The sequence below is a fragment of the Xenopus laevis genome, chromosome 5L (genome assembly GCF_017654675.1).
Source record: "Xenopus laevis strain J_2021 chromosome 5L, Xenopus_laevis_v10.1, whole genome shotgun sequence".
NCBI classification, from domain to species: domain Eukaryota; kingdom Metazoa; phylum Chordata; class Amphibia; order Anura; family Pipidae; genus Xenopus; species Xenopus laevis.
This window is the reverse complement of record NC_054379.1, coordinates 26,300,350-26,314,294: the sequence shown is the minus strand read 5'-3', so window position 1 is coordinate 26,314,294 and position 13,945 is coordinate 26,300,350. Positions and strand designations below refer to the sequence as shown.

The window sequence follows — 13,945 nt, the reverse complement described above, 5'->3', positions numbered from 1 at the left end:
CTGACTTACCATTGACCAGATCACTAGTCTATGGGGGTCTCCCTAGTCAATATCTAATCTGGGTTTATTCGGATATTCATCCTGCAGCTAGAAAATCCTGTTGGCTGAGGAACAGCCTTGGGGCTCAACTGCATGTTTCAGGTCAGTATTAATAGGCAAATTAACATAAGGGTGTTTTTTTTTTCTCCTGAATAGGTGGAAACCCAGGGTCTGCACGGTCCCTACATGTCATCCGATCCTTTCGCCTAGACTCACTGGCTTTTCAAGCTTTTGTTTTTACATACTTCAATTATTTTGTCATTGAGGTAATTATTTCCTACCGAGAACTTTCCCAAGCAGATCTTTGATGTGAAAGAAACACTGTACGTGGCAGTAGAGCCTTTCAGGAGGTTGTTTAGAGCAATTCATGGGGGTCTGTTTTACACATCAGACTCGTTCTTGGAAGTTCTAACTAATATTCTTTATTGCTCTTCAAGATCTTGCCTTGCCTTCCATTTAGTAATTGTAAAGTGAATTGGTGCTAGGCATACAAGAATAATTTTTACATCCTCAGTCTTGTGAGGAGCCCATTCTGTTGAAGGCAGATAGAACTCCAGTTAAAACCCTGAAGTTCAGAACATTCCAACCCTAGAATTTTACCTTTAAGAGCACTGGGACATTAGGCATTTAATTGAAATCCCATTCACAGGATTTCAGAGTGCCAAAAGTCCTAAGTCCATGGATCTACTCGTTAAATGTCCAACTCTAAAACCTCAATTGTATGGGGAAAAGTATGCAACAGCACGCTCCATTTCATAGATATGTACATTTGTATATTTTTATCTGGTCTGGCGACCAGGGAGAAGTTCATCAAAGGGAGCCTGCCTTGTTGAAAGCCCAGATGTAAAAACAGCAGAAGGTTGAGGCGAAGGTTAATTGGAAGCTGCTCGGAAATGGTGCAACGAAAAGCTGCAGAGAATGTGATATAAAAGGAGCCAGAATGGGTTTTAAGCATATGTCAAAATAGCGGATAGGGAAGCATGCAGTTATATTTCCACAGGCAGCTCTAGCCCATGACAATGGATTATGACAGCTACACAAGGAGCGGCAAGGTACACATTCATGCTGCGTGCCTTGTGAGAAGTGGTGACATATTGACAATTTACCAAGCTGTTTTGCTTGGATTTTGTAACAGAAGCCCCATATATTAAAGCAGAGATCCCCAACCAATGGCTTGTGAGTAACATGTTGCTCACCAAACCCTTGGATGTTGTTCCCAGTGGCCTCAAAGCAGGTGCTTATTTTTGAATTCCAAGCTTGGAGGCAAGTTTTGGTTGCATAAAAACCAGATGTACTGACAAACAGAGTATCCTGTCAGTCCACATAGGGGCTTCCCAACAGCCAATCACAGCCCCATTTGATTCCCCAGTAACTTCTTTCTTGTTTTTGTTGCTCCCAAACTCTTTTTTACATTTGAATGTGGCTCACGGGTAAAAAAATATTGTGGACCCCTGTCTTAAGGTGGCCATACACGGAGAGATCCACTCGTTTGGCAATGTCGCCAAACGAGCGGATCTCTCCCAGATATGCCCACCTTGAGGTGGCCAATATCGGACTGATCCGATCGTGGGCCCTAGGGCCCAACGATCGGATCGTAACGAATGGTAACAGGCAGTCGGATCGCGGGACCGCATCAACGAACAGATGTGGGATTTTTAGTCACATCCGATCTCGATCTGGCTCTGACTGTCTGTCGGCAAATTTTATCGGCCCGTGTATGGCCGCCTTTAAAGGGTGGTAAGCCTTTAGGCCGCACTATGGGGGTTATTTATCAAAGGTTGACTTTTAAAGTTATGTGAGCTTTTTTAGACCTCGAATGAACTCACAACTTGATAAAAATTCAAATCAGTGAGTTTGGGGTTAAAAACATGAAAACTTGAATTGAATGCGTTTTCAGCAAAAAAAAACCTAATCGCTCACGATCATGTTTTCAGGCAAAACCCTCCAAAAAACTCAAACATCATGAAGGCTGTTAACATTTTCAAATGGTTGAAGGGACCTCTGCCACTGGCTTCTACATGACCTGAACAGGTTTTAGATGGTGTATTTTTGAATTTGATCTATTTCCAGGGTTGGGGTATAATAAATCTCAAAAAATTCTATTTTTTTTTTTTCTTTTTTTTTTTACCAGAAAAATCAATTGTTGACTCAAAAATACTCTTTAAAACCTTGAACTTTTTAGTGGAAAACAAAATAATAATAAATCTGACCCTATATGTCAAGAATGAATTCTGTACATGATGCATAGAAAAGTCAATACCCAGTTAACTACAGCAATGCTCTGGTCCACTGCCTTAAAGGGGTTGTTCACATTTGAGTTAACTTTTAGTATGATATACTAATATATATGATATATTCAGAGAAAATTTGCAATTGCCTTTCATTTTAGATTTGTGTTTGAGTTATTTAATTTTTTATTTAGCAGTTCTCCAGTTTGCAATTTCAGCAATCCAAGATCAATCCATAAGTTGCTTATAATTGGTCACTATAACATACTAAAAGTTAACTTAAAGTTTAACCACCTCTTTAGGGAAAGGCTATATAAATATAGATGACAAACATGGATTTACAACAGACCAGACCTCAAGATCCCACTACTTTTTCACCACTAGGGGGAACATTCCACTGCACATGACCAGTGGGGCTCATCTTCTGTTATTTTTGAGGAAAATGGCATCCCTTTCACTAGTTGTGCACTTAACACAAGGGTAAGAATATTTACTTCATCTCTATTAGTGGCGTGTGGGTTGAGAAATTCTTGACCCGTTGCCGATCCTAACCCTCCCCCTCCCAACCAGCCCCTGGCCGCGCCTGCCATTCCCGCTCTATTTAAAGAGCCGCGCCCGCAGGGACATCACGAAAGGGGCGAGGGCGAGATTCTATAAATCTAGGGGCGGGAAGCCGGCAGTGCTAGATTACGGGCGGGGAAGGCAGGAGAAGAGCTCAACCCAGACCCCTGAAGATTTTGAGCCAGCCGGAACCCACCCGACCCGCGGATCCTGCGCTGGCCCGCACATCACTAATCTCTATATTTGCATTTTTAAATATGAATAGGGACCAGGAAGGGGTTTTGTTTTGTTTTTTTGTTTTTTTAACTCTAACCTCTTGTTGACAAGCACACACACAAAAAAAAATGTAAAATGAACAGGACAAGATTCCAGGGAGGCAACATCATAAAATGTTTTAAGTAATTTTGCCTCCATCCCTACTCCAAAACCAGTGGGTAGTTTGCTTGGCTTTACCATACAATAACTTATTAACATTATTTGCCCCTGCAACAGGTACAGGATGTATGCAATTCTGCAAATTACAGAAATAGATTTTAAATTACAAATCCAATGTAAAGAAGACCACAGTATGCGGAAAATACATTTTCTGCAACGTGAATCAGTTACCAACTCCGGTCTTTCGAAAATCTAAATACAGATTTAGAACCCAGCTATTGATACCTGCTCCATTAAAGCCCCCCCATGTTCTCTAAAGAAAATAACCAACAAGCAATGCAAGAGAAAATCACTAGGGATGCACCACTAGGGATTCAGATTCGGTTCGGGCAGGCAGAAGGATTCGTCCGAATCCTGTTGAAAAAGGCCGAATCCCGAACCGAATCCTGGATTCGGTGCATCCCTAGAACTCACCAATGAGAATGCCGCTTACCAGCATGAAGTCATCTTTCCAATATCTTACATACATAGGTTACGGTGTATTTTTCGATTCCCCAATATTTCAATATCAAAATGGAGGACATTCTGAACTTTAGTTCTTCTATGCAGGGTATTATTTATATATAGGCCTCCATGGGCCTGTGCCAAGGCATGATTTAGCCCTACTCTCCCTTCCAGTACTTCATAATTTCAAGCAATAATGGCAAGGGGGGGGGGATACATTTAGAACTAGTGTTGTTCAACTTTGAAAATAATATATTCCATTAAAAATCCATACCATAGTTAAAATCCATTTGTTTCATGGAAAGAGAGGTAGGGTTTTTGTATGCTGTAGACATGGACATTCTGAGACAATTTGTAGTTGGTCTTCATTTTTTATGGGTTTTTTTTTTGTTCAACGGCTCTCCAGTTTGGTATTTCAGAAACCAGGTAGTGGTTAGAATGAGAGACTGGAATATGGATAGAAGAGGGACTGAATATGAAGATAATAAAAAAAGTAGCAATAACAATAAATTGGTGGACCCAAAGAGCAATATTTTTTTGATTGCTGGGGTCAGTGACCCCATTTGAAAACCTGAAAGAGGCAGAAGACAAAGGCATATATAATTTAAAAAAATAAAAAAAAACTATACAAAATAATGAAGCCCAATTGCAAAGTTGCTAGGAATGGGACATTCAATAATATACTATATGTTAACATAAAGGTGAAGCACCCCTTTTAATCTTTTCTTGTAAATCTGTAAATTGGGAATGAAGAAGTGCGAGAAAAAAAAAAAAGAAAAAGTTTTTTACAACAAAACATTCTACCACAAAGAACAAACGCAACAATAATAAATCTACCATGAGCATTTTATGATCTTCTGTATTTTTTTTATGGTCGCCCAACACCTGCTTTAAGGTACATTGGCACAAAGTTAAAAAATGCATTACATTGTCATAATTTGTAACAGCTGGAAGAATCCAAAATTTTATTTAAACCTCAGGAAGTCGTATCAGCCGAAATCTGCAAGAGTATACAGAGCAAAATAACCCGAGGGGGGCGGGCAGACATCTATAACACTTCCAGGCATCTCGCGGTGAAACAGCTGCTTAAGAACCACGGCTCACACACCAGCACAATGGCTTTAGCCGATAAAGGACACACAGCCCACACAACATTGTGCTTGGGTTTAACCTAATAAATAGATGTTTACATTAGGGATCCTTCGTGAAAGATTCGCCGAATACCGAACTCTAATTTGCATATGCAAATTAGGGACGGGAAGGAAAAAAAATATTTTATTTCTCTTCCTGTCCCTAATTTGCATTGGCACATTAGGATTCAGTTCAGATTTGACTGAATCCTGGCTGTATCCAGAACTGAATCCTGGATTCAGTGCTTCCTTAGTTTACATAAGTAGTAAACTCTGCAACAAAGAAAGTCTATGTTTTAGACTGTAAGCTCTTTTGGGCAGGGCCCTCATCACCTTTTCTATGTTACTTGTCGCCATGTATGTAATTCAAAGGGGTTAATCAGCAGCCCTGTGACATCGGCCAATGAATTGTTTCAGTCTTTATTTGCCCTTGAAGGGGAAGTCAGTCATCTTAGATAGTAAATCATAAGAGTAAAGCCAATGTGTTCCTCAATAACGAACGAATCATCATATCTTAGTTTGGATCAAGTACAAGGTACTGTTTTATGATTACATGTACAGAAAGGCTGCCTCCCATAGATCCAAATTTTTAAATAGGATTTCCTTTTTCTCTGTAATAATAAATCAGTAGCTTGTACTTGATCCCAACTAAGATAATTAGTTCTTATTGGAAGCAAAGCCACCCTATTGGGTTTATTTAATGTTTACATGATTTTCTAGTAGACTGAAGATCCAAACTATGGAAAGATCAGTTACCCAGAAAACCCCAGTTCCCGAGCATTCTGGATAACAGGTCTCATACCTGCACAGAGAAAAAGGAAGTTATAGTTAATCTGGATTATTTCAATAAAATATAGTCTATGGGAGAAGGCCTTTCCATAATTCGGAGCTTTCTGGATAATGGATCCCATACCTGTATGTAGAAATGTCTATCCTGCCAGACATCATTGCATTCTATATAGAAAATTGTAGAATAGGAAGGAGCATTACAATCCGCAGTCTTAGCCGCAAAATTCCTTTATTGTCACAACATGTTTCGGATCATCATGGATCCTTTTTCAAGTGAGAAAAAGGATCCATGATGATCCGAAACATGTTGTGACAATAAAGGAATTTTGCGGCTAAGACTGCGGATTGTAATGCTCCTTCCTATTCTACAATTTTCTGCATGAGTACAAGTTTGGCCTGGCTGGTGTGGCCTAAGTAGGAAAGTGAGCTACACAGGTGGGATCGTTTGAACAAATCTTCATTCTTGCATTCTATATAGGTTACCCAAGCAAGAAAAGTCATAAGAAGATAAGGTTTCTGCTTTAGATTATAGTTAATGTTGAAGTATATCCATCTGAACCTTTAAACTTGCGTCATGTAGGTTTAATCAGCAATCCTTTCACCCCCTTTGGCTTTAATGTTTTTTTGACCGGGCCTTATATAGGATACTTTAAGTTCCAACTGTGCCTTTAAATACATTACCCCGTCAGCCAATTACTGCTAATAGATCAGACAGGGCCAAAGTGGTGCCCATAATTATTCCCTCTATACAGGGTCTACAGAAATGGGTGTTTGAGATGCCCCTTCTGGAGACTGCTCATTCTGTTTTAGATATATAGATATAAATATAATTTAAAAAAAAATATATCTAAGGTCTGGATAGTCAGTGATGCACAACAATTCATTAAGTTATTGAGTAGCCCTGTCTGACCTTGCCATTACATTCCAACTTAAACCAAGCCAATCAGCAGAGATAAAGCAAAAACCCCATCCCTACATGTGTTTTCCCTTTCTGAAAGATAAGGCATTGCCGGCATTCCTGCGGCACGTACGTAAACCAGTGATGAAACGAATGGCAATACCTTCAATGGAATATCAACAGAGCTGCTATATTCATTATGGAGTGCAGAAAGAAGGCCAGGTATTGCTATATCAAATATCACACAACACGGCAAGTCCGGCCTCCGAAAATATGCACTTCAATAGCCCACAGATGTTCACTCCAATCGTCAGGGGAAAACCATAATCTTTTCTACAGAGGTATTCGCTTCTCTATGACGCTCGGCGCTCTTCATCTTGAAAGGGACATCCTTTTTAAATTGCTTCCCCAGCTGTTCCGCTTTCTAATTTGTTAGGAACAAAGTCAAGTATATGCTACTGGCAGAGCAGTCCAACCGAATTCTCCCCAAACTAAATTCAAAAGTGCCACCACATACTCCAGCGAGAATCATGAAAATGCACAAAACTTGATTCAGTTATTGTCACTGGCACAGGGTGAGGTTCATTCATTCAAGTAGTTGGCTTACATTTGTTTTCTATTCCCCGTAAAAATTTAAGTGCAAAACCAGGACGAACTACTTGCACGGAAATCGGTTTGTATGTGTGTTCCATAACAACTCAAAAGAGGTGGATGGGGCATGAGGTGGTTGGAGAACCTTGTGGTTGGAGAAGACCAAAGTTGAAACATTCCTGGTCTAAGTTTTTGATGAGCTATGGACCTTCACTTGGGTTAATTGATTCATGTGATCAGTCAGTACACATGAACACATCTAGTAGGTTAAATAGTCCCACCTGGAAAGGACCACATGGGCCATTGTTGTGATTCTCCAAAAGGGCAGGGATTGGTCCTCATTTTGATAGAATATTTGTATTAAGGCCTAAATCATTGTAAATAACTGAAAGTGATGTGGACCGGCATCAGAGCTCACCCGGCTACGTCGAGCCAGTATACTTCTTAGACCATAGAAACTCCCGCATTACTGGGCCCTGTGCTGGAAATCCATGCAGGGACACAGTCCATGACTGGACTTCTATGAGTTTCTTGCCGTATTGCTCTGCACTTCCTTAAGAGACTCTGAGGAAGTGCCGAGCAATAAGGCAAGAAACGCAGGTGTACTGTGTCCCTGCATGGATTTCCAGCACAGCGCCCAGTAATGCGGGAGTTTCTACTGTCCTAAATAAGCCTAGACTTAGGCCTAAATAAGCCTAGCCTGAATCAGCCTAGTTTGGCCGAGCATGTACGCAGGTAATTTGGGCAAAGATCCTTTCATCTTTAGATAACTGCCGCTCTGTTTGTTAAAAGGTTAACAGTAAGGCTGCAGCATCACCTTAATCACCTGGACATCCTTCTACTCCTCTGACCCACTCTGCCCCCTCCCTCAGAAATTTGCTTTGGCTGTTGGCCCATGAGCATGCTCAGTTCTTCTCAGCTCATTTTACTAAACACACTCTCCAGCCGGACAGCCAACGAAGAGATAGCATTACTGGTTCCCATAGAAACTGTGGCCATCTGATCCAATTTTTTTCTCCTAACCACCTCTCCTGAGCTTAATTTAACCATTACAGTGCTCAATTCCAGCAGAGCTTTTTATCAAAGTATATCGTACTTGTATAAAGCTGCATTCTGCATTGCATGAACTTTACAGCAAACATGTCTCAATGTTACTGATATGTCAGAGGGATCTTTGCTTGTGTGGCTAGCTTTACACTGCACAGAGAGACTACCTTGTATTAATATATTTATAATACACAAAAGCCATGAATATCTTGTAAATTATATCCTTATAAACGGTGAGTAGTGATGTCATCAGTTATAAACGGTGAGTAGTGATGTAATTTCTGTCACATGACTCACTAAAATTTGTGTATTATAATTAATTAAGTACCCCCAGTTGTAAAATATGAGGATATGAGTTCCATGACCTGTATAAAAACCACTCGGCCTTCGGCCTCGTGTTTTTATATGGTCATGAAACTCCTCGGTAACTTATAATATCCTTATATTTTACAAGAGGGGGTACTTTATTCACTATATATTAGGGATGCACCGAATCAAAGATTCGGTCTCTCTCAGCAGGATTCAGAATCCTAATTTGCATATGCATTAGGGGCAGGGAGGGAAATCACGTGACTTTTTGTCACAACACAAGGATGCAAAAAGGTTTTCCCCTTCCCACCACTAATTTGCATATGCAAATAAGGATTCAGTTCGGTATTCGGCCGAATCTTTTGCGAAGGATTTGGGAGGTTCAGCCGAATCCAAAATAGTGGATTTGGTGCATCCCTAATTTATATCAATATGTTACTACATTCTAACTACTATGGCTTCATGCAGGGCGTCAAACCTACCCATCTGCCATTGCTTCATGCCCAGGTCCCCAGCATTCTGGAGAATAGGCCCCATACCTGTTGGACACAATGGGGGGGGGGGAATGTAAAAAAAAAAAAATATTTGCAATGTGAAAAGTTATGCCTCTGTGCGAACAAATTTGCCTTTGTGCGAATTTAATATAGCTTTTGCGAAATTCGCAATGTAATAACAGTTTAAGGAAAAGTATTACATTGCGGAATGAGACTTTTTATTCTTATTTGTGCTAATTGTTTTGCTCTTTGCGATTTTTATTACATAGCCCCAAATAAGTTTAAGGTTTGCTCCTGGGAGAAGCCCATTACTATCAGTGACTGAATCTGAAAAAGCACTGACAGCTCCACTCCCAGATGCACCATGTGCAGCACGTTAGGATAGTATCTCCCCCATAGATAATAAAAGGTGACCAGTAAATGTTACCCGCTGCTTGGTTGCTATGGGTTACTGCACCTGGGCAAGCATTTGTGTCTTTCATGACAAACTCAAATGCACCAAAAGAAACTACTTTAGAAAGTCATTTAGCTGAATGGCATATATTGCAGGGGGGAGCACATGGGACCCCATTCTTCTGGAAGGATTCAGGGCAGGTGCAAGGTCTCTTCCTTAAGGACAACTACAGACGTGTAAGGGAGCTATTTTGGCACATAACAGACATAGTTAAATCAGGTTGAAAAAAGACAAAGTCCATCAAGTTCAACCCCTCCAAATGAAAACCCAGCATCTATACACACACCCCTCCATACTTTCACATAAATTCTATATACCCATACTAACTATAGAGCTTAGTATCACAATAGCCTTTGATATTATGTCTGTCCAAAAAATCATCCAAGCCATTCTTAAAGGCATTAAAGGCTAACTAAATCAGCATCACAACATCACCCGGCAGTGCATTCCACAACCTCACTGTCCTGACTGTGAAGAACCCCCTACTTTGCTTCAAATGAAAGTTCTTTTCTTCTAGTCTACGGTGATCCACTTTATGGGTAAAAAGGTCCCCTGCTATTTGTCTATAATGTCCTCTAATGTACTTGTAAAGTGTAATCATGTCCCCACGCAAGCGCCTTTTTTCCAGAGAAAACAACCCCAACCATGACAGTCTCCCCTCATAATTTAAGTCTTCCCTCCCTCTAACCAATTTAGTTGCACTTAGTCTCTGCACTCTCTCCAGCTCATTTATATCCCTCTTAAGGACTGGAGTCCAAAACTGCACTGCATACTCCAGATGAGTCCTCACCAGGGACCTATAAGGGCTAGTCCACACGGGGAGATAGCGACGCGTTTGCGGTCGCGGCGACAAAGCGCCGCGACAGTCGCCGCAGGCGACAGTTTTGTATGGGCGCCTATGTAAAAACGCCTGTGCTAACCACACGAGGCGATGCGCTTTTCAACAGTCGCCTGAAAAAGCCTGGCGAGGCATTTTCAGGCGACTGTTGAAAAGCGCATCGCCTCGTGTGGTTAGCACAGGCGTTTTTACATAGGCGCCCATACAAAACTGTCGCCTGCGCCGGTCGCGGCGACTGTCGCGGTGCTTTGTCGCCGCGACCGCAAACGCGTCGCTATCTCCCCGTGTGGAATAGCCCTAAAGAGGAAAAATTATGTTTTCATCCCTTGAGTTAATGCCCTTTTTTATGCAAGACAGAACTTTATTTGCTTTAGTAGCCACAGAATGACACTGCCCAGAATTAGACAACGTGTTATCTACAAAAACCCCTAGATCCACCTCATTTAAGGAAACTCCCAACACACTGCCATTTAGTGTATAACTTGCAGACAGTACATCCTTCTCCTTATCAGCCCCGGCCCAACAGTTTACAAACTCATCATTTCACGCTGATAGAAATTAAAGGGGAAAGCCTGAAGTGACAGGGAATTTAAAGGGGAGAGCGGCAGCCCCTGGAGAAACAGAGAATTTAAAGGGGAAAGTGGCAGCCCCTGGAGTGACAGAATTTAAAGGGGAAAGCGACAGCCCCTGGAGTGACAGAGAATTTAGAGGGGAAAGCGACAGCCCCTGGAGTGACAGAGAATTTAAAGGGTAAAGCGGAAGCTCCTAGAGTGACAGAGAATTTAAAGGGTAAAGCGGAAGCTCCTAGAGTGACAGAGAATTTAAAGGGGAAAGCGGCAGCCCCTGGAGTGACAGAGACTTTAAAGGGGAAAGCGGCAGCCCCTGGAGTGACAGAGAATTTAAAGGGGAAAGTGGCAGCCCCTGGAGTGACAGAATTTAAAGGGTAAAACGGCAGCCCCTAGAGTGACAGACGGTGGCTTGAAGTCGTGCTCCTTTTCATCCAGTGTTAAGTGCCTTGAACTCATAGTGATTCCGCCAACAATATTTATATTTCAGATTCTTGGGGTCTGGCGCTGGCTCGGGGGCTATAAAAGCACCATAAAAAGAATGACTTGCTTGTACCAAAGGCATAAAACGTGACACTGGGGGGGGGGGGGGTACATCTGATGGGGGCAGACACAACGCTCCAACAACTTTAGCAGCCGGGGCACAACAGATGGGCTTCAATATAAGGTATCCCAGTCAGTGGGCACTACTACTCACACAATAAATAAGCCATGCGCATATATAGAAGGATAAACAGTATCTGCAAATACTTAACTGGGGGCTATGCTCTCCACTTGCAGCCCAATTAAAGGAACAGTACAGGTATAGTCAGGGATCTATAGAATTGGATCTTATACGGATGTGCAGTTTACATAATAACATAACGTTTTCAGGATTTCCAGCGGATTTACTGCAGAGCTGCAATGATTCCACTGCCCCAGCACAAATGGCCAGATGAGAAGTCTAAGCAGAGTCAGGGGAAGCAGCAGCACATGAACAGCAGTATGAATGGAATGGACTGACCTGTATGAGGAATGGAATAACTTGTAGGAATGGAATGGACTGACCTGTATGAGGAATGGACTGACCTTTATATGTGGAATGGACTGACCTTTATATGTGGAATGGAATAACTTGTCGGAATGGAATGACCTGTATGAGGAATGGAATGGACAGACCTGTATGTGGAATGGACTGACCTGTATGTGGAATGGACTGGACTGACCTGTATGTGGAATGGACTGACCTGTATGAGGAATGGACTGACCTGTATGTGGAATGGACTGACCTGTATGAGGAATGGACTGACCTGTATGTGGAATGGACTGACCTGTATGTGGAATGGACTGACCTGTATGAGGAATGGACTGACCTGTATGTGGAATGGACTGACCTGTATGTGGAATGGACTGACCTGTATGAGGAATGGACTGACCTGTATGTGGAATGGACTGACCTGTATGAGGAATGGACTGACCTGTATGAGGAATGGACTGACCTGTATGTGGAATGGAATGGACTGACCTGTATGAGGAATGGACTGACCTGTATGTGGAATGGACTAACCTGTATGTGGAATGGACTAACCTGTATGTGGAATGGACTGACCTGTATGAGGCTGTGGCTGGAGTTGGAGGAGCTATCGGGGCTGCCTCGGAGCACAGTGATGTGCAGGGTGAGGAGGAGCAGTCCCAGGAGAAGCAGAAGCTCCGCTGCCAGTCGCAACATCCTCTTGATGCGTCCAGCTTTAATCGCCCGCTCGCTGGGGACGCTCGTTGAACCCCCGTTTTCCGGGTCTAGGGGAGCAGGCTGGGCGGAGCCACCGCCACCACCACCGCCGCAGCAGCACCGCGGAGCCACTGCGGGGCAGGAAGGAACCAAACTCCAAGGAAAGGGGGAGGTGAGGGGTGTCCGTGCGCCCCGGGGCACAGAGGGAGCTGAGTCCGCTATCCGCACTCACACGCAGCTCCTTAGGGTATAAGCAGATAGAACACCCCGAGTAACCCCGGGATCACTGGGAAATGAAGCGCTTCTCCCCCCTAGGGACAATTCATTGGGCTCGGGCAGCAGCACTGGAATATTTCCACTTGTTCTCTTGGAGCCCCAATGGGACGATCCAATAACGGAGCGGGGGTTCCTGTGAGTAGAAGTAATAGTGAGGCTCCGGGCTTGTTGTTATTGTCCTGGGCTCCACGTGCGCTCCGGGCTGTCTGTCTGTCCGACTGAGATGTGTCCGGGGAGTCACGTGGGGATCAGTCCAGGTGCTGCTCGGGTGAGCCCATGTTGCGGGGGGGGGGGACAGGAGGGCTCAATACAGGGACATGTCTCCCCGGGTTCATTCAGCTTCCCCCCTGCAGCCGCATCATCAACATCCCTGCGATCCGATCTGGATTTCCCGCTGCGATTCTTCGCTCCTTCCACGCCCCCCACGATCAAGAGTAGAAATCCGAGAGGAGCAGCCGCGCACCCACTACTCCTGTGCGTCCTAAATCCACCGCTCTGACTTCCCATATAAGCGCCCTGCGTGTCAGACAGGTCTTATAGTGTGAGCGCTCCCACCCCCGTGCCACTGCTGCTTATTGTCGGCCTCTTCCCCCTCCTCCTCTCAGTGTCATTAACCCTCCCCCCATTCTCTCCTACAAACTTCTCTCCCCTGTGCAGTGAGCCCGGCCAGGTCAGTCTACAAACAGTCTCCCCTGCACATGCCAGTGCCACACCATCCCCAGGCCTGAGAACTGCACGAGACCTGGCCCTTTAACTGCACAAGACCTGTCTCTTCAACTGCACGAGACCTGGCCCTTTAACTGAAGGAGACCTGGCCCTTTAACTGCACAAGACCTGTCTCTTCAACTGCACGAGACCTGGCCCTTTAACTGCAGGAGACCTGGCCCTTTAACTGCAGGAGACCTGGCCCTTTAACTGCACGAGACCTGGCCCTTTAACTGCACGAGACCTGGCCCTTTAACTGCACGAGACCTGGCCCTTTAACTGCACGAGACCTGGCCCTTTAACTGCACTAGACCTGGCCCTTTAACTGCACAAGACCTGGCCCTTTAACTGCACAAGACCTGGCCCTTCAACTGCAGGAGACCCGGTCCTTTAACTGCACAAGACCTGGCACCACTTAACTGGGACACATATC

General features: G+C 43.7%; 1 protein-coding gene across 3 annotated transcripts in view; it reads right to left on the bottom strand.

The window, feature by feature from the left end:
* Nucleotides 1–13,375, bottom strand: part of ism1.L (isthmin 1, angiogenesis inhibitor L homeolog) — a 35,294-nt gene extending 21,919 nt beyond the window's left edge. The window contains exon 1 of one of the 3 annotated variants that reach the window (XM_018261732.1): nt 12,391–13,375. In XM_018261732.1, coding sequence (XP_018117221.1) covers nt 12,391–12,531 — 141 coding nt within the window. In that variant the 5' untranslated portion in view covers nt 12,532–13,375. 3 annotated transcript variants of the gene reach the window in all.
* Between the last annotated feature and the right edge of the window lie 570 nt (nt 13,376–13,945).